General features: G+C 43.4%; 2 protein-coding genes across 8 annotated transcripts in view; one reads left to right on the top strand and one right to left on the bottom strand.

Annotated features, from left to right (window-relative positions):
• The window catches only part of PDE8A (phosphodiesterase 8A), a 145,132-nt gene extending 143,181 nt beyond the window's left edge, over window positions 1–1,951 (top strand). For all 5 annotated transcript variants that reach the window (XM_040077231.2, XM_040077233.2, XM_040077232.2 and 2 more), the window contains one exon: window positions 832–1,951. The gene's annotated coding sequence lies outside the window, so the exon portion shown is untranslated. The remainder of the gene's footprint in view (window positions 1–831) is intronic.
• FSD2 (fibronectin type III and SPRY domain containing 2) lies at window positions 1,797–18,201 on the bottom strand. 3 transcript variants are annotated; one of them, XM_040077237.2, is made up of 13 exons: window positions 18,059–18,201; window positions 15,349–16,147; window positions 15,176–15,271; window positions 13,875–14,108; window positions 12,632–12,654; window positions 11,572–11,693; window positions 10,416–10,571; window positions 9,475–9,609; window positions 8,589–8,742; window positions 8,065–8,198; window positions 6,333–6,465; window positions 3,941–4,117; window positions 1,797–3,198 (listed from the first exon to the last, which is right to left on the bottom strand). In XM_040077237.2, the coding sequence occupies exons 2-13, from the start codon at window positions 16,105–16,107 to the stop codon at window positions 2,946–2,948; spliced, it is 2,376 nt and encodes a 791-aa protein (XP_039933171.1). In that variant the 5' UTR covers window positions 16,108–16,147; window positions 18,059–18,201; the 3' UTR covers window positions 1,797–2,945. The 3 variants fall into 3 exon arrangements, with proteins under 3 accessions (XP_039933171.1, XP_039933170.1, XP_039933168.1); XM_040077236.2 differs by having other exon boundaries at window positions 18,047–18,199; XM_040077234.2 differs by lacking the exon at window positions 18,059–18,201 and adding an exon at window positions 17,745–18,029.
• Window positions 18,202–20,411: the final 2,210 nt, after the last annotated feature.

The raw sequence follows: 20,411 nt of genomic DNA on the forward strand, positions 1-20,411 counted from the left end.
CTGCCCTGAAGGGGTTTGGGCAGCCCTGGCAAAGTCCCCAGTTAGCTGCTTGGAGAGGCATGGTTGGGGGTGTCCTGTCCTTTGGCAGTTCCTGATGCTGCAAGTCCTGCAGGGATGCATGGATCACTGCTGCACATGAGAACTGCCTGTGGGCTTCAGCTGACCAAAACCAGAGCTTTAGGCATGAGCTTCTGTCCTTTGCATAGGATGGATTTTGCTGTGTGCCAGTAAGTGCCCATAAAGAAAAGGAACAGGTAGAAAAAGACAAACAGGTACTACGAAAAATGCAGCTTGCAGCAGATAATGTTAGAGAAAAGGACAACTCATTTTTAACTGACTGTTGCTCTACCATATGATGTAGTCCAGCCAGAGTTTCTGTATACAGGCCAGAGATAAGTACTGTTTTTGCCTCATCTCAGATACCTATCAATGCAGAGAAATCAATATCAGATCAACAGCTCAACCCAGTTCTCCAAATTGAGTGCTATACCCAAAGTTCCAATAAACTGAATACACCTGGTGAATAAACTGAATACAGAGACATGCAGGGTTGGTGTGAGCTTAGCAGACCTCTGCAGTGGAAGTGATGGCCTCCATGTAAAGGATTTATGTAGAGATTGTTCAGAGCAACAGCTGCTTCTAAGAAACACATGTTGTCAAGTTTCCTTTGCTGTATAAATATTTAAGTGATGGGGTTTGGATTCCTAAGGGAGGAAAAGCTTGGGTAAGTGCCAACAGGTGAAGCTTTCATTAAACAGAAACACAGAAACTCATTTTCCTTACTGTTTTTATCCTAGAAGCCAATTATTGCATATTTGTTCTTTCTTTCAGATAAGTTCTGTCGCTGCCTTAGCTGTCCTGTGCCATGCCTGGTGATGACCATGGGGTCATTCTCCTGAGCAGACTGCTCTGTACTCAGCCACCTGGCCTGCATTCTCCAGTAGATTCACCAAGCTGGCAGCATAACAACGGGGCTCTTTGGTCCCTGTGGAGTCCCACTGCAGAGGTGTCTGAGCACCTCACATTTGGCTGAGGAAATCTGCCCTTGCACAGTCCAGTGAGAAGGTTGTGAAGTCCTGGGGACTCGACAGTTCAGTTCACTAGTTGGAAAGTATTTTGCCAGGTCACAGCTATGGTTTAAACACTTGAGGTGAAAGCTGATGGTGGGGAGTGGGATCATGAGTTCACCAGCAGCCTTTGTGTATTAGAGACTCTGTTTGGAGGTTCAGATGTCCTCATACCTCTGCTCTGATACCTGTGATTTACACTCTTTCAGGTATATACTTGAAAATAAGAATGAGGCTCTCAGTTTTTGGTTGATAGGGGTAAAACATGTTCCAGTCAGTAGTAGCTGGACCCAGAGTCAAGGGTTTAAAGCATTTTGAAGCAAAGAATGCTGCTTTCTCACCACTTCAATCCCCTGCACAGGAGCTGTTCCCTGGGGTGGCCATGCCACCATCAGCAGGGCACACATAGCCACAAGCTGCTCTGCTCACAGTCAGACAAAGCAACTGACAGTTTCTGGCCTGCTTACAGGCATAAAGTGACCATAAAAAACTTTTCTGCCCTGGAAATATTTTAATTCCTGGTAGGTTAAGAAATTACCCTGTGCTGGTATAGCTCAGTGTTGCTAAACCCATCCTCTAAGGCTTTTGAAACAGATATCCAAGAGCAGATGGTACTAATCACTGCTGTAGTGACATACTCAGCTCCTGTTTTTGTGGTTTCTAAAGGCCTGTTTTGGCAAGACTTTTTTAAAGCTATTTGAAAAGAACAGACAAGCTTTTGACACACCATTCTATGTAAAATCTCTTCAGTTTTGCCAATGGCATTTATTTGTAGAGACCCTGCATATTGTAGAGGCCACTGCTTGTTCCTGGCGATTCCCTAGATGGAAACTTGAACCAATGATATTTGTAATGAATGTACAATAAATCTGTGGAAAAGCTTCTCTAATGACTCTTGATTGAGTTCAGGTAGTTTTGACATATATGAATGAGGCTGTTCAGAACTGGCCAAGCCTGCTTGACAAGCAGGGCCAGTCTTGATTGGTGTCTGGAAATGAAGCCCAAACAAGGATGTCTCGACTGCGTGCTGGGCTAGAGTCCTTCCAGCCTCACTGCACACCCAAAGCTTCAAGGGCACAGCATTGGAGTGGAATTCTTCAGTGCTGATGGGGGAGAAGAGATCTGAATGTGGAGGGAGGATACACCAAAGTGGAGGTGAGCATAGCTGAAAAGCAGCTAAAAATGCTTTTGGGTTTTCTATAAGGACCATCAAGCACTGCAAAAAGCCTGTCTACCTTTTTTTCCCTGGGTGAATGGGTGAGAAGCATTCTGTAAAAATGGCTCATATTTGAGACTGGGTATTCCAGAAAGCCTCGCTGGGTACGTAGGCACTAACAATTCACACACAGGGGAGGTGTATTTGATTATCTTGTGTCACAGGCTTCATGTAGCAACAAGAACATTGGAGTGGGAGATCAATTGCTTCATGGCTGGAGTGTTTTTGGCTCCAGCAGCTGTACAGTGATTATGCCTTTTGCTGTTTTTGTTTTTTGTCAAGTTTTTAGCTCTTGAGTAGACTCAGGAGTAAAATTAACAATAGCTTTGGAACTGGGGAGTTCCCTAGGCTTCAGGTGGGTGTTGGGGGAACGTGTGATCCAGCTGCCACGGCTGTGGTAACAGCATCTCCTCTGAGAAGGTTGGTGTCCATTTCTAATGAGAATTCTGGGATGGTGATGGGTGACTTCTTGCTAAGATCCTTTTTGCAAGAGGATGTAAACTGAGGGCTCAGGCTTGGCAGCTGGTTTGGGTCAGGGTCACTTTGCTCTTACTAGGGGGAGGAAGCAGCTGGTTTATTGGGAGTTTGATGGAGCAGTTAATGCTGAAAGGGCATTGCTCAGGGCAGGTTACACATTAAGCGTGGTGGCTGCAGAACACAGGTCATGGCAGGGCAGTCCATGGGGGTGTTGTAATTCCAGTATGTATCCTTAAGATACCAGGTGTTTCCAGTGCAAAGCAGGGGTGGACATAATGCTGGAAGTGTGAGTTGAATGTGTGAAGGTGCTGGGCAATATCTGCATTGAAAAATGACAGTCTGCAGTTCTCGTAGTCCAGCAGGATGCCAATCCTTCTCGGGGGAATAGTAATTCTGATATCAGGTGTCATCCCACTGTGCAGGAATTCATACTTGTGCCTGCAGGTGAAAAAAACAAGCAAAACAGCTGAAGGCACCCTGGCTGCTCTCAAAGGGAAGCACTTTGTGCACACAGGTGCCCAGGTTGCTCATGAGAGTCAAAGGCAGTGATGTTAATGTACCAGTGTTCAGGGAGAGCCAGCAGTGCAGCTGAGGCAAGAGGAGCTGGCATTTCTGCAGGGAGGTGTGACGTCCTTCCATAGGTAGGACAGAGATCAAAACCAGTTGGGTATGGCTGGGTTTAGCCAGATAATGTAGTTTCTGCATTACATAGATCTATTACTCTTCCCACTGAAGTTTTACAGCTAAATTTTACAGCTAAATTCTGCCACTCTGATTTTATTCAGATTTTTTCCTGCCACTGCTTGTTTCAGTGTGACAATGTCTCATTACAATGGGGCATTGTACCACAGAGAGACCCTTCAGCTTGATTCACCAGCACCCTCTCAGAGTCAAGGGCACTGGGTGCTTTGAAGACGCAAATCTGCAAAAACACAAGTTCTGAAGCAAGGAAGCTGGACAAAATAACTTGCTCCAAATGCTTCTGAAATACCCTAAAAAAGCAGGAGGATTTGCTTAAGTGTTCCAGTATCCTTCAACAGCAGTTTAGAGTGACAGCGGTGGAATGTCAGAGGCCCTGGAGCCTGGTATGAGCTGATACAAAATCTCTGGCTGCTCTGCTGCCTTGCCTGCAGGTGTAAGAGGTGTTCCTGTCAGAGACCTGCAGCTTCCACACCCTTACCTTGAGGGTGTGATGATGTGCCTCATGCACCAGGATGAGTTGTTTGCTCCCAGGTGACCATGTCTTGGGGTGTTCTCAAAAGCCACACCGGTTCTGTACTCTGTATCTTCTTCAACCTCCACCTCCCAGTAATGCTTTCCTGGAAATGGGATCAGACTGCCCAGGATCGCAATACATCTGTGGGAGACAGACAGGAATATGTGTTTTGGTAGGGCCTCTCTGTAATGCTCTTTACAGTGTTTAGATATGTTCAGGTATGTATATACCTGGACATTAAATAGCAATAAACAAAAACCACTTCTGCTGTCTTCTTAGAAGTGCAATGTGGATTTTTGACTCCAGTGAAATCCCCATGCTGAGGAACTGACACCCAGCCTGCAGGTTTCTTTGTGATGCTTGCTTTGTTTCTACTTGTGGGTAGCTTTGTATCAGTGGGTGCCCTGGGCACTTCCAGGAAGATGGAGAACAGCATCCCATAGTGCCTGGGTTTTCTGGGAAAGTTAATTCTTGTTAGAAAAGAGAGTGCTCTGGTGAACCCCAGCATAGCGGGGAAAAAGTCTACAGTTTCTGCATTTTCTTTGCAAACAGCTCAGGGTTTTGAACGTCAGTCACCATTAGGAACTGAGCACTGTAACAGCATGAAGTTCTGGGGCAGCTGGGGAGGAGGGAACCTGTCTACATTGTGTTTAGAGAGATTAGGAAGAACTGAACACTGTAGGAGAACTTGTAATATGCTGGGTACCTGGGCCATGAAATGTATGATAGGAACCATGCAGAAAATAACTCTTTAGAAAGTTGTGTACTAGAGACAGACAAAGACAGTGTACTACAGAGAGACCCTTCAGCTTGATTTACTGGCAGTCTTGGAGTCAAAGGAACTGGGTGCTTTTAAGACACAAGTCTGCAAAAATACAGGTTCTAAAGCAAGAAAATTGGGCAAAATAACCCACTCCAAATGCTTCTGAAACATTCTTGGGAGGGCAACATGTGTCCTGAAAGCATACACCTCAGCTTTTTCTCAGGAAAAGTACATCGTGTATTAGCTGTCATTGTCAAGGGGGACAGTAGGCTTCAAACACACACAACTTTTATGTTTCTGTGTTAGTGTCTAAAGTTGTAAGTTACAAAGGAAAGAGATGTTGCTGGCAGACACAAAGCTCTTCTAGGCAATGCTGAGAGAGAGCTGCACTCATCATTTGGAGGGCCTGTTGTGTGAGGATGGGCACGCACAGCACAGTGGCTGTACTCTGCCTCTGCAGCTGCAATTGCTTAGAGCAAGTGTACAGTTCATTGCAAGTGCATGTAAATGTCTTGGGAACAACTTAAAGGCTGCTGAAATCAGAACTCAGAAGGGCTGTGTTGCTACAGCTTAAGGAAATGATGCAAAATGGATGGGTAAACATCTGTGAACAAAACATGACCATGATAATGAGAGCTGCAAAACCACCAAGGCAAACCTGGGCTGTGCTGAAGAAGCAGTTAGGAAATGCATCAGCCACATAAGCTTAGGAGACCACACAAACTTCAGAAAGAAGAGTTGAAAGAGTTTGCCATATAGTTTCCTTGGATGCTTTTTTTGTTTCTTGTTGGGTTTGTTTTTGATTTTGGTTTGGGTTTTTTGTTTGCTTGCTTTTTGGTTGGTTTTGTTTGTTTGCTTTTTGGTTGGTTTTATTTGTTTGTTTGTTTTCAGTATCATGGTTTGAAGGAGATTTGTGGAAGTTCATAGAGGCACCAAACCCTCAGCCTTTGAATGAGATGAGTGCCAACTCTGGCTGTTTACGTGAAACATAAAAGCATCTCAGAGAAGCTGGATGAAATCCCATCTAAGATTACCATGATGGCTCTAATGGAAAGGATCATCAGTCTCCCAACTCTTTTCTACTGAGCCCTCTAGTAGCACCGCATTTCCATGGAGGCAATAAATTGTAGACGTGTATTATCCTGCATCGGGAGATGCTTGTCCTGGTTACGTGGATGTTTCTGTGGTTTTGTCTGGAAATATGCATTTTTGTAAGCTTAGTCCCTCACTTCAATGGCAAAGGGCCTGTTTCTTTTTTGAAAGTAATACCTGTTGGTCCAAACAAGTATATCAGTTATATCTTTCAGCAAGAGGTAAGTTTTTAGATCCCTCTCCTTTCCTTAGCATTTTTATGGCACTTAAATACCTGTTCAAATTTAGCTCAGTGTGCTAGACATATAAGTAGACTTGTACATAATTGTGGCTGCTGCATCTGTAATCCTATTTAAGAACTTGCAGTAATTTCCAAGTTCCAAAGAGCAGCTGGAGAGAGAGATTTCCACTCAAAAAACTAATCAGAGCTGCTGAAAGCCCTGTTAGACATTTCCTGGCATCTGTTAAAAGAACCAAAGAAACTGAAATGCCCCTGAATACCTTGTAAAGCTGTTATCGTAGACAGGCAGATCACACTCTGGGTTTTCCAGTTCATCACATGAAATGGTAAATCCATCATCTAGAATTGCCAGTAAAGGATGGGCTGTGTCCTCATTAAGGTAGAAGCAGGTGCCTGCAAGAGAAAATGCCTGAGGATAACTCCAGTAACTCCTTATAACATTAGAGTTGCAGCAAGGGCGTGACAAAATGTTGTTTGGATCCACAAAAATATTCACCAATGCTCTAGAAAGAATCTGTGGCCGACATTGAGAGGACAAGATCATATTTTTAAAAGTTTTTCTAATAAATTGCTAATTTACAGCTTAGCACTATTTAGTTTCAGCCTTGTGAAAAGCAGGGGACTTAGCCTGGTTTTGAACCCTAGCAGGGCTCAAAGCTGCAGGCATTGTGCAGGAAGTAGCTATTCAGAGATGAGGGGTCCTCACTGCAATGGACTGTCTGGTTTCAAGTAATCTATTTTTAATCACTGAAATGAGAAAGGGGGCTTAAAGGACTCTCCATGGCCTCACTCATCCACATAAATGCTGGGCACAGCTTGAAGAGAAAGGACCCCTCATGCTTCAGCACCTCTCTTGTCAGACCAGCCCTCACAGAGGTAAGTCCAGCTCAGGATAAAAATGCTTCTGCCTTTCTTCCTGTGGACACTTCACACAGCAGGTCTGACACACTGGGGCCTGAGGAGCAGCCACTATTGGCACAGCTGCTGTTTGTAGTTGGTGCTTGTTTATCCACCCCAGAAAGGATCAAAGGCCATTCACAGTGTTGGAGGTGGGTTCTTGCAGACGACAGATCAATTTGCATCAGCTTTTTGCATAATGCAGACTCCGAGAAGAGAAATCTCCCCATGGTAATCCCAAATGAAATCATTATAATCAAACTGCAAGTTACTTCATTGCAAATACAATACAAACAATGACAGGGCAATTACAGGCATGTGCTGCTGAAAACAAACACATGCTGTGCAAACAGAATGGGCAATTTCAAATATTGAGTTTGATTTAAGCAGTTGGAATACACACAAACGATGGTAACACAATGACAGTCTTCCTCTCCAGGGATTTAAGGATGAGCATTTCTTTTCTGTGGTGTCACTGCTGTGTGGCAGACAGGTTTTTTAATGAAACATAACTTTGTGTGGTCATCTTGCTGAATAAATACAATTTTCAAATGTCTCACAGAAGGCAAGGGCAGAAGAGACATAGGCAAGGCGTGAACACATCCATGAGTGGTGGGGGAGATTTGAGATGAGCAGTGAAGTTGCAGTGTGATTGCAGCAGTGATGAAGGTAGGCACTCATGTCTGCTAAATGGCTCTAGAAAGTGCTCTCTCAGCCATGATTTCCAGCAGCAGCTTCACTTACATGGTAATCTCTGAAGTAAAATCACATTACAATTTCCTCATTGGTGTGTCAGTACTTTGCAGGCTGGCAATATGTGGGCATTGAGTTGACACGGTCTTTTAAAATGTTTAGAAATTAGTAACTTTCAAGTGTCAAATGTACCAGACAGCAATAATATAAATTACAGAGCTAAAGCAATGCACTTATTGTTACAAGAAGTTGTCTTTTTCATTCCTAAAAGGTTACCAGGTGTGTAATTAGATGTAAGAGACTAGGACCTGGTCCAGAGGCCACTGAAACCAGCAGGAATCCTTCTGTTAAGACAATAGATGCTACAATAGGCTGCTGGCGTTGTTCCAAGCTGTACAGTACCTGTGGTGTGTATCAGGACAGGTTCACTTCTTTCACTGGAGCCACCCAGGTTTTGGGCTCTGACACAGATGCGATACTTTTGTGTTGGCTGGAGGTGAATTAGGACTTCACAGCTAGGGATCCCAACAATAGATCTACAGAGAACAGATCCATGGAAAATGATAGGGTAGAAAACAAAGGTAGGCCTTTGAAATTATTTTTCTGAGCAACAAAGAAGAAATAACACTTCAACTTGTCTTGTAATCAATCAACAACATTTTACCTTGTACAGTTGTCAGTAGCAGGGCAAGAGAGAGTCTGTGAAAGACTGCAGATTTTTACATTTGCTTCTGCCCTTTTCCCATACCCATAATTCTCATATAGTAATTTTTGATTAACATTTTACAACTAATTTTACTAAGAGGATTGGTTGTAAATGTAAATTCACCAAAATGTCATGAGTCCTTTCTTAGTCCTATCTGATGCAACACAACTGAAATGGTTTCATCTTTACAGGTCATGGGCTCAATAGAAGAGCAACTCACTCAGTAATAATATCATCATTTTCTTCATCTGTCAGCTTGGACAGTTCAACTGTGTAGGAATCAACAGGGTTAATGTCTCTGGATTCCCAGCACACCAGTGCTGCGTTTTCACAGCTTTGGATCTTTTTATTCTTTATGGTAGGTGGTGAAGGAGCTAAAAAGGAGGCAAAAGAACAATTCTAAGCTGTTGCTTGAAGATGCTTGCAAACAACATGCTTTGAAGACAAAAAAAATAGAAAAATGTTGTTTACTAATACTATATAATTAAAGAAACCTGCTTCCCCAATGGAGAATAAATAGCTGATTAACTGCACAGTTTAAAGATTTCATTTAGGCTATAAAGGTCCCAAGAGAATTAAACAGAGAAGGAACATAAAGACTGATTACACAACTGTTTTCTATCATCAGTTTTATTTTTGTCATAAAGGTGTATCTCTGCTCTGAGATGTCAAAGACATCTGGAACAAGTTCTCGAAGGTCTCACATTGACTTGTCCAGTCTGATGTCAGGATCTCACAATGTCCTAGACTGAACTGCAGTTAAAAAGAACAGCATAACAGGTGAATCCACAAAACACCTACAGGCCAATAAAAGGAGAGCTGGGATTCATCAGGCAGAACCAGGAAACTTGAATTTTATTCACAGTTGGTCTACATGTTTGTATTTAAATAAGTTATTTTGTCTCTCTGCTTCTGTTTCTTGCACTCTAAAACAGGGATAGTTGGCATGATAGGCTCTCCAAATATAAGTAGGGAATTCCTGTGCAGTCATTAGGCTTGCATCAGAAGAAAGAAAGTGCCCAGAAAGCATTACTGGCATAAAATTCAGAGATTATTTTGAAATTCACTATGAAGGTTACAAAATCATACGAATAAAATATTTTTACCTGTTACATAAACTGCTCTTTCACTTGGTGGACTGATACCGGAGGCATTTAAAGCACTGACCCAAAATTCATACTGTGTGTTTGGCAACAGATCAGTAATGGTGCAGTATGTTTCTTTGACTTTTAGTGTATGCTCTGAAATGACAACAACAAAGCATTTACAGTGCCTTTACACAGTTGCCCAATCTTCTCCAAAGCTGCATCACACAGTAGAGTTGGGATGCATTGTTTTGGGTGCTGAATTCAAGAGAGCTCTTTGTGCTCCACACCCTTTGATCAGGCAGTTCCACAATTCCTTCCTCTAAAGCAGCATAAATCAGATAGGACAAGAGCTGAAGCTATTTTACTGCTCATTTCTCATTCCTCATCTTATAAAATTTGGATAGTTTCTGCTTTTCTTTCTCAACTGGCCACTGGCACTCCACTGTCTTCTACTTTTGAAGGTTCTGCAAGAACAGGATTAGCAAATGCAGTTTTGTCACAAGGCTGGGACATTTTGGTTCTGTGGCTCTTTGTGTGCCTCTACATCTTAGGGAGTTACAGTCTAATATTAGCACTCAGATAAGCTGTAAAATCGTCTGGGGGTTTCAGTGGGAGTGCTGATGATATGATGATTTGCTCTTTAAGAATTCTGTGCTTTGCTGTGGATGCAGCACATGTGTTCTAATGCATTGCCCACCCTCCAGAAATCCTCGTGACTTCATCCACTGTCCCCTTCCCATTCCTGCTATCCCTGCTGCTGCCATGTCCTGTCTGTGCTTCTGTGATGGGTCCTGCTGCAGCTGGCAGCATGGCAGACCTGGCAGGGGAAGAAGGACAAAGCAGAGGGTGGTGACAGATATGACAGTTTCAGTGGCAGACAGAGTGCACAAGACGTGCAGAGGCTGTCTGGTTTTGCCACTGGAGGGCTGAGGTGAACCCTTGGGCCCAGGGCTCCTTACCTGCTTGCCCATCACTGTGCCTCTCGTTGCTCACAGGTTTGTAGCACAGCTGGTAGCACTCCACGGTGTCATCCGAGAAGAGGCCCCAGCAAACTCTCAGCGAAGTGCCAGTTGCTGCGTTGGGAGCCTGGGGATTGATCACAGGGGCACAAGGAGCTGCAGATGGAAAAAAAGGTCAGTTTTCGAATGTATAATCATGGTTTGTGGTACCTCTCCTCTCACAAGGGTGTTTGCACAAAGCCTTGACACTGAATAGGGTCATATTCCTCCATTCCTCCCACATGGGAAAAAGTCAGGAGCTGACTCTTTAAACAGTTGCAGACAGTAATCAGGTCACTGGTGTGTGAGAACTAGTCTTGCTTCAAATCAAAATCAAAACAACAAAATAAATAAGCCTCAGCCTACCCCTCCTCTGTAAACTCAGCCTCCTGTGCTCTGAGGGCTGTTCCAGTGAGCCCAACATCTGCCATGCCAGCACTGCTGCCAGCCACCCCAGGGATCAGGGAAAAGCTGTACAACAGGGGGGCATCAGCACAAGAAAACAAGTACCAAATGCTGTTCTATGTTAAGAAAACACAGTATTAGGTGTAAAAAAAGAATAATGTTCTTTCTGACCATTTGTGATGCACCAGAAAAGATTTAAAATTTTAGGTGTTTTTTTAGTTATTCAGAATTTGCTTCTGTTGTGCTGTTTCCTGTGGATTATGGGGAAAAAATGCTTGCTAAATAGCAGAGGACTAAGTCACTGAAATCTGTTTATCAAGAGAAGCTGTGCAAGTAATTTAAAGCAGTCTGGGGTTCCTCTCTATTTTGTTCAAGCAACTACAAGGTAAGACAAGTTATCACCAACTAAGTGTGCCTGACCCCTCAACAGAAGGGGGTAATCTTCTGAGTCTTCTAGGAAATCATCCAGCAAAAGCAAAGAAGTCCCAGTTTAGCAGTAATTCTGATAATTTTATATTGAAAACAAATGGGAAAAAAATCCAAAAATATCTTCCACTGTCTCTCTATATATAGGCAAATAAAAGAGATAGAAAGAAAACTAGGGAGAAGTTAATTCTGCCTTTGCAGATCTTCTTTAAAAGCAGTAATGTTTAATACATGTGCTTACTTAAATGTAAATAGGTGTGAAATAATGATCAGTTAGGAAGACTACCTGGAATAGCATTAATGGAGTTCATTAGTTCTTCAACTTCAGAGACATCTATGACCCGCTCTTCAAAGTCTGGCAGTGTTGAAAGCTCTAAATCCACTTCTTTCTTTAAGAATTCTTCCAGCCTGTAATTGTAGGGGGGAAAAAAAATGTCTAACTGGAAGTACCATAGCAATGGAGATATCTGTCTATGATGCCGATTTGTAAGAGAAAAAGAACAGCAGACTCCAAACTAACATCTACTTCCTTTTAACACTGTTTTTATAGCTGTACAAGCTCAGACCTCATGTCTATAGCTTGGAGATAAATGGCCATCAGTGCTCCAAGATGCCAAAGAGAGCTGGCTGCTGCTGGGACTGAGGGCCACCCTTGTGTGCCCTGCTCCTGCAGCGAGCTGGCTGCACACAGAGCAGTGGAGCGAGCTGTGCCCAGCACCTCGCTGTGGGAAGCACCCTATTAGCTCCATAACTTTCATTATTTTGAATTTACATTATTACTAATTCATGACCTTGTGGCTCTAGCTGTTGTAAATTTGAAAAAAAGGGGTATCTTTTCTCTGTGTTTTCATGAACAATAACAGTCAATTAAGAGGGTGGGTTTTGCATATGATTTAGCGTGCCCTGAAGACTTCTTCCAATTGCACCAAGATTTTTCAGTATCTGTTTTGAGTTCTCACAGCTTGACTTTCTACCCCACTATATTAATGCATGAATAAACCTGTTACAATATATTTATGGAGCTCAGTTTTAGTCTCATTTAGATCCAGAATGTTTTTTTCAAGACCTTTAGCAATCCTGTTTCTCAGTGAAATTAGTTCCTTGTGACTAAGCTGAAAACACTGATTTATTCAGGCTCTAAGTCTCCTTTAAGATTTCTTGAAATCAGATCCAAACAAATGTTAAGTTTCTTAGAGCAACTTTTTCTGATGCATTTTAAAACAAAAATACTAAATATTTCAATAGCTCTAGTGGCTTAGGCAATGTCTAGAACATGCAAGCATCTCCAATAACCTGTCCAATTAGAAGGAAGAAATGTGACAAAAAATCCCAGACTGTGATACTACCTGTCAACCATGGTTACTGCTGCCTGTTGGGAAAAAAAGAGAGAGTGTTAGAGGTAGAAAAGTCCAGAGTCAGACTACATCACGCTGTTGACTTGTCTTACACAAGTTGCCCCAAATGCAGCCCTTGGAGTGAAGTAATTGGCTTTCAATCAACTCTGAGAACAAAGCCAGCCCTTTCTATTCAAATGGACAGATCTTGGCTGAATTTACAGTAAGATAATGAGCAATACCAGGTAGTCATCAGTGTCTGCCCATTTAGACTTTAGACCAGTTCCTCCCTTGGTTGTCCAAAGTGCCAACAGATCCCTCACAAACAAAACCCAAAATCAGCTGGGCAAAGGAACTCAGTGAAATCTGTGCTGGAGGGAGTCTGAGCAGTGCATGTAACTGGAAGACAAGATGGACAGTCCCAGCAGCGGGGAGCTCATGACCAACATTCACTTCTTGATGAATAATGGTTCTAAAAGGCGATGTAAAATTGTTCACAAGCTAAGGAGAAAATAAGTTTATTCCAGATATGCAGAGGAATATGAAAAGTCAGCTCATGTGAAGAACTCAGCAGGCTGGAGTCACAGCAAACTGACCTACTGAAGTAGACTGGAGCTGAGATTTGTTTGTTGTCCAGTTCAGAAGTTACTGTCACTGTGCTACAGAAATGCTCCCACCCACCTTAGTCACAGGACAGCTCAGGTGAGAGCAATCATTCATCATCAGTGAAAATTCTGATTTTATTTTCCAATTATTTTTCTACCTGCCAAAGAAAAATATTTTCTTGACACCACCTCAAGAGTGGGATTTCACCCATCACTTTGCAGGAGCTCTTGACATATTTCAGCTGAACTTTCCTCCAAAATGAGCAAGAAAAGGGAACATCTTAAGTGATTACATCAGCCTGCCTGCTGTGAGCCCAGAATAGAGCAAGAGAGCTGAGCCTGCACAAGGCAAGGAACGCTAAGTGCTTCCAGCGTTTCTCCAGATAAGCATTTCTGCAAGATATCTTCTCTCTGAACCTCAGTGTGACTCACAAATCAATAAACATCCAAATTACAAACTTCTGCTTCTGCATTTTGCCCTCATTGTGTTGCCCTACTAAATCAATGCCACCATGTCAAGCACCTGGAGCAGTGACAGCACCATGGACTGAGCATCCCAAATTCTCCCTAGCAATAAGGCTGCTTGGGACTTCTCAAATGGGAACTACTTGCAAGCAGCAAAAAGCACTTTGACAGTTAAAGCTCTTTACCTTCATGAATTCAGCTTTGTCATTTTCCAGGAAAAGCTCCTGAGTTTCATCTGTCAGCTCCTTGCAGGTGTCAAGATGTTTCCCACAATTGACCAGCTGCTCATAGAGAGCTTCCAGCTTCTGCCTCTTCTCTTCTCCCAGTGCTTCCAGCTGCTCTTCATACTTCTGCGCGAGCACTTGCACTGCATCATTGTAATGCACCTCAAAGTTCTGTTCCTGCCTCCCAAAATTTTCCTGCAAAGGTATTTGAGGGTTTGTATCCTGGCATCAAGCCTGATCCACACGTCATGCAGAGGAAAATCTTACTCTGGTCTGCCTAAACTTCTCCTTACCATAGAGGTAATATGTCATGATTTAATTCACAAAACTAAAACATCAGTACACAGAAGCTGTAACTTGAATTATGTCCATTTTTAGGGGTTTACTCTGATCATTCACCCCCACCGACCGAAGCACAAAAGTGTTGGATTTTGTTCCAGACATAAGAGCAACAGAAATTACAACAGGAACAATTACATAAGGCAACCTAAACCCAGGGAGAACAACTAGGAGATATCCTAGCCATAATCTCACAAGCATTTCTCCCAACACAGTCAAGCACATCCTTCCATGAGAGAAACCATGGCAACTCAGTGGGATCCATGGATTTGTGCTGAGGGAGATGGGCAGCTAATGCTGTTATCCTCACTCACAGCTGGAGGAAGCATTAGGAAGGAAGATTTAAGGAGAAGGCAAGTCTTTACTGCCAGCAGCTGCCCACTGTTCAGGCACCGATGTCCTCCTGTGCCACATGCAGCACAGAAAAGACTGTAGTGCCTTGAGTTATTGCTTCAGTTTGAACTTACTGCCAGGTGACCTCCTTCCCCTGGGGCCAAGCTGACAGCAACCGAGTGAGAACGCAACTCTTGAAGTCACCAGCTTGAAGCAGCTGGTCCAAGGATTTGCCTGGATCTGACACTTCGGTGAATGAAGCCAAGGGAACAAAAGGGCTGCACTCTGGATGGACTAGTTAGATCACAGCTCTTTGGCCATTTAAAACTAAGATGACCTGAGTGGGGGTCACTTTATTTCTGAATGCAAATTTGTGTGCAAATTATAAATGTGGTTTTACTAGCCCACTTGAAAAATCTTTAGGATGAGTTTTCCTGAGTACATCAGTCTGGACAAACCCCAAGATAACTCTGTCCTCTGTTACTGTAAGTACTCACCTCATTAACAACAGAACACTATGAATGTTGGTATTACTGTCAAAACCGTTAAACACCACCACCGTAAAGTTAGCCCAAGAGAAAATTAGTTACCTCCACAGTGATGAAAATCTCCTCCAAATGGCTGGCAACATTTTCCATCTGAGCAATCTGTTCTTCCAACTTGCACATGTTTTTATGGATCTCCTCCTACAAAACAGAGTGTGAGTCTTACTGTGTCTGAAGACTGTTTTAGAGGCACCACAGCACACTTGTGTTACTCTCACCTTTTCACTTTCCACAGCACTGGGGAGCTGAGCAACTTCGTGATCCTTGTGTTCACCAAATAGTTTGTCAAAAGCTCGGATTGGAATCTTGCAGGTAGAACAAAAAACATCTGCTGTTTCTTCCTCTTCCTCATCCTCCTCTTCACTGACAGCCTGACTATTCCACTCGTCTGACATGCCGCCACTGCTTAGCCCGCCTCTGGACCATATGTTGCTCTCAGCCTCATCATCTCCCCTGGCTTTGCTCTGATTTTCACCTTGAGAAGCCTCATCAGGAAGTCCTTGTTGCTTTGTGCTTTGACTTGGATCTTTCACTGAAGAGCTGCTTTTTGACGTGTTATATACAGAGCCTTGCGATCCTGCTTTTTCTGTGTGAGCAGGTGGCCGTCTGCTCTTCACCTTCTCCAGATGTCCTCCAAGAAACTCAAGCTCTTTTTCTCTATCCTCATCAAGTCCATACATCTTAGCCAACTCTGCAACCTCCTTTTCCAAGTCATAGCCAACTTCTTGTGGGTGCTGAACTTTTTTACCACTCAATGCAGATTCCTGTCTTGTATCCCCCAGAGATCTGTCTCCTCGACCAGAGATCTCTTCAGGAAAGATATCAAACCTATCCTTTGATCCATAGAGATCCATGTGATAAAATATCAAACCTTCAGTCTCAGTATCACTAGACTCTGGGACTGGTGGGGAAGCTGAATAATCGCGTGACTGGCCGCTAGTCTCATAGTCTCTTGTGCTGCCAGATCTGGATGACATTGGTATCCTCAGGGAGGCTTTTGAGATGATGAGTCTCAAGCTTGTAAAAGATAAGAAAGATCTTTAGCTACATATTAGATACCAGGACTGTTTTTTTCTTGCTTCAAAGTATATAGATAGATTTGGCTGAGGACTGCTCAGGTCCTGGAGGGAGGTATGGGAAAGACCAAAGTCAGTAGCTTCGCTCCCTAAGTGATGCTTTTGAATGGAAGCCTCAGGAAGCTTGTTTGCTTCCCACCACTGTGCAAAGCACAGCAAAAAGCTGTCTCTGGTATGCATCCTCTTTTCTGAGTACCTCATCTATGACCCTGATGCCTGATTTCCAAACTGTGGAGTAATTCTGTCCTCAGATCAACACTGTGAATGTCCTTCAGTTAGTGCTGTTCTGTGCAATTGGAAATGGTCTGGTTTGAAGATTGCTCTCCCTTCAGCTGCAGTCAAGCATGTTTTCTGAACTGTCAGGCATAATGTAGAATGTCCTCTGTTTTGACCACTGATGCCACAGAACACACTAGTAAATGCCGTGAGAAGTCCTGTTCTGTATTTTTCAAGTTGCTGTTCCTAATGCTGAATCTAGAGTTCAGGTCTTGTGTCCCTTCTAAAAAAATACCACAGAGAAAACATACTGCCTTTTGGGGCTTCTCATGTGCTGTGGTAAAATATACATTTTAACATATAAAGCATCCAGTAACTAGGAAGCAAGGCAAGACCTTTGACCTCTGGACTGAGTGATGCCTGCTCTGACCCAAACCTTACGCATTTTGTCTATTCTGTGCAAGGAGGGAGGTGTGAAAAGAGTATGTGCAGATGACATGCAAAGCTATATGATAAAGCAGATGCACGTGAGACATTAAAAGTGCAAAGGCAATTTTAATGCTGATTTCCCAAGCCCACTCTTTCCAACCAGCCTGTATTAACAGCAGTGAAATAATGCCAGTACAGAGTCAGAGCTCCCTCTGAGCTGAAATGTCCCCACAGCCCTCCACTGCACACCAGCCTGAATGGAATCATAGCTACAAAACTACTCAGATCAATTTTATCAGCAGTTTAGTACCACAAGCAAAAGACTTCATGGAAAGATTTCAGCTGAGTATCAATTAGCCTGTAGTTACATCTAGTCCTGGGTAAGTGAAGCATATGAAAGCTTTAAAATCACTTTCTCACAGAAGAAAAAAAGCCAAAAGATCGGTCAGACATCAATGTTATCAGAGCTTCTGATAAGCTTTCACATAAGTTTGCTTTCAAACTACTATTTATGATCTTTTTAGTTTTGAGTAGTTGCTATTACCTCAAATTTATTTCATCAATATTTTACTAATTTTCCTGTAAAATGCTTAGCTAACAGAGTCAACACAGTCAGTGACTTAGTAGAAAGCAATTTCCCAAACCAGTGAAAAATACTGAAACATTTTGCGCTCTCTGGCTGAGTCCAGCCCTACAGATCTGTAAGAACCGCACACAGAAGTTCATCATTTGTCTTCTGGCACTGCAGACATGGGTGTGGATTCTACAGCTAGCAATATCCTACTACAGACAAAAACACTGAAGTTAGGCAGAAGTACTATTTACGCTAAAGGCAATAAAATAAATCATGCAAATTCTAACATTTTAAACAGAGAAAAGGTCTTAACACATACCAGAAAATGTTGTCTGGCTCCCGCAAAGACTTTTTTCCCCATAATTAAAACAATAAGGCTTGCTTTAGAAGCTACTACTAATTAGAAAAGTGAAATAACATTTCTTGTTCCTACCAAAATGAAATGAAATAAATTAAAATGAGCAGCATAATTAAGCTTGTCTGCAATCCTGCTGCCTAAATAAGATTTTCAGATGATTGCTCAGTGTTTGCTTGCTTTGCAGGCACGGATAAAATTACATGAAGCACATTTAGATCTGTGACCGTCAGTTATCGTAAATACATAACAAAGAATGTTACTACCTAAAAACTTGCCTTCTATCTTAAGACGTCATAAATTCTTCTGATAGCTCAGATGGCATCAAAGTTAACTTTTATTCCCCCTAGTAAAAATTAATTCAGAGGAAAGCAATTCCTTGCCACTTTCCTATAACTGCAGTTGGAAGACTTATTGCAGTAACCTTACCCTGCCTCTTTGCTTAGATAGGGGCATGCCAGCAATGAGCAATGGCACAAATATAGATGTGTCCCGGCTGTCCTTCAGCAGTGTGCTACTTGAGTGTCACCAGGATGAATGTCATACACTGAGAACAGGCTCTGAAGGTTGATTCCTGGATGTGAAGTACTTAGAACAGTTACAGAGAGCCCTCACTAAAGCCAGAGTCCCCTTTCACTTTTGGAGGTGGTGCTAATAAACACTGCAGAGTGCATTCATTGCCTCTGGGTGTGACTTCCAAGGCTGGGGTGTTAGGCAGAGTATCGTATGTGGGATACACAAAACGTGCAAACAACTCACATGGCTGGACATGTGTTTACAGAATTGCACAACTTAATGGAAGTACCTGTTCTGTTCTTTGCAAACAGTAACCGGTAAAGTCCTCTCTCTCAAATTAGCAAGAGCTTTTCTATGACGCTGAGTTGGAATCACGATCATATATTAGGAAAAAAAAAAAAGAAAATTCAGAATTTAGGAAAAAAAACCTACTGTTGCATATGCTTCTTATACATATCCATATATCCTCACCCTGTGTGTGTATGCCAGACCCCTGGAAAGCTAATTATGGTGAAGAAAGCAGACAACTGCCCAGCTAGGGAGGTTTTCACAGGAACATATCCTTCAGTCTGTGTTCAGTAGGGGTACACCTGATAAAAAACAGGCTGTTTACTACCACTGATTATTGTGACTGCTGTAGCATCTGAATTTTGCACATCTGCTTGAACCCACAGCTGTCCAGCACACACAGGCTGCTGCTTGTGAACACACTACCGAGCCAGCCCTGCTGGCAGTAGATTTTTAAGCACGTTTGAGAATGTTGCATTAAATATGGCTTGAGCTCAGGGGACATCCACAGGGAACAATGTCTATTAAATCTTGACACAGCTCTGTTTTTTCTTCCTTTTCCAATTATCTTGGTGTCATTTCCTCACTTTTCTACCAGTGCAATTGTTTGCTGTTTGGTGAGGAATCGCAAGTTAATTGCCCATGTAGGCACAATCTCATTACCGCTAACAGTGCTTCTATCATCTGTGAGATTAGAGCAGGAACATTTTCACATAAGTGATGCAGCCCTTGCTGAAATGTTAACATCTATGCTGTCTGACAGATTTGATTAATTTTTCAAATGAGAGCTTAATTTTGCTTTGTATTGTTACACTATCTTGTAGGCCTTCATTTCTTGAAAAATTAGCAGTGTCAGCTTTGCTGCCAAAGATTGGAATATAACATTTGGTAGATACTGAATTACATTCTGCCTTGGACACAGGGCCTGAATAAGAGAGCAGTGACACTGCTCTGGTTCAATCACCGCGCTGCTCTTTGTGACCCTGTCAGGCAGCGTTTGGGTGGCATTGATACAAAGCATGGTGACCTCAGGGCTGAATGGGTATCAGGACAAGCACCTTTTGGCTGTTTGTGGGCGCAGGGCCCCAGGACTCAAGTGCTGGCTCAAGGCAGCATGAGGAACGAGTGTGTGGTTTGCCTGGCTTTGGAGAAAGCAACAACTCGTGGACTTTTGCGAGGACCACAGGAATGACGGACGGGAGGAAAACCACCCCTGAGGCAGTGGCTCAAACGTGGAGCTGTGTGTCCTGTGCTCGCTGCCCACCACTCCTCACAGGAACAGCTGTTTATTTCACAGTTTTCCCCTTCCAGCACCTGAGGGAAACACATAGGAAGGATGGGGCAAGATTATTTGCAAGAGCATGTACTGACAGAACAATGGGTTCAAATGAAGAGTAGTTTTAGGTTACATATTGGGAAGAAATTCTTTTCTGTGAGGATGGTGAGGCTCTGGCACTGGTTGCCCGGGGAAGGTGCGGATGCTCCATCCCTGAATGTGCTCGAGGCCAGGCTGGATGGAGCTCTGGGCAGCCTGGCCTGGTGGAAGGAGTCCGTGCCCATGGCAGAGGGGTGGGAACGCGATGCTCTTCGGGGTCCCCTCCCAACCCAACCTATCCCATCCCATTCTATTCCATGATCTTGCGACGAACGCCCTTTTCCGGGGCCGCCCCTCTCGCTGCTTTTACTCTCGCAGTTTACGCTCCACGCCCGCCGTGAGGGCAGCGCTGGCCCCGCCCCTGGCCCCGCCCCGCCCCTCCCGCCAATGCTGGGGCCGTGCGCGGCCCCGCCCCGCCCGCCGCTCGGTTTCTGTTTCGCTCCGGGGGCCGC

Source organism: Hirundo rustica, chromosome 13 (genome assembly GCF_015227805.2).
Source record: "Hirundo rustica isolate bHirRus1 chromosome 13, bHirRus1.pri.v3, whole genome shotgun sequence".
NCBI lineage: Eukaryota > Metazoa > Chordata > Aves > Passeriformes > Hirundinidae > Hirundo > Hirundo rustica.

Coding starts and splice junctions, on each gene's coding strand:
- FSD2 (XM_040077237.2), bottom strand. CDS start 16,107: ATGTCATCCAGATCTGGCAGCACAAGAGACTATGAGACTAGCGGCCAG. Junction 8,199..8,588: donor AATGATGATATTATTACTGA/GTGAGTTGCTCT, acceptor TGTTCTCTGTAG/ATCTATTGTTGGGATCCCTA. Junction 6,466..8,064: donor TGTCCTGATACACACCACAG/GTACTGTACAGC, acceptor TTTCTCTTGCAG/GCACCTGCTTCTACCTTAAT.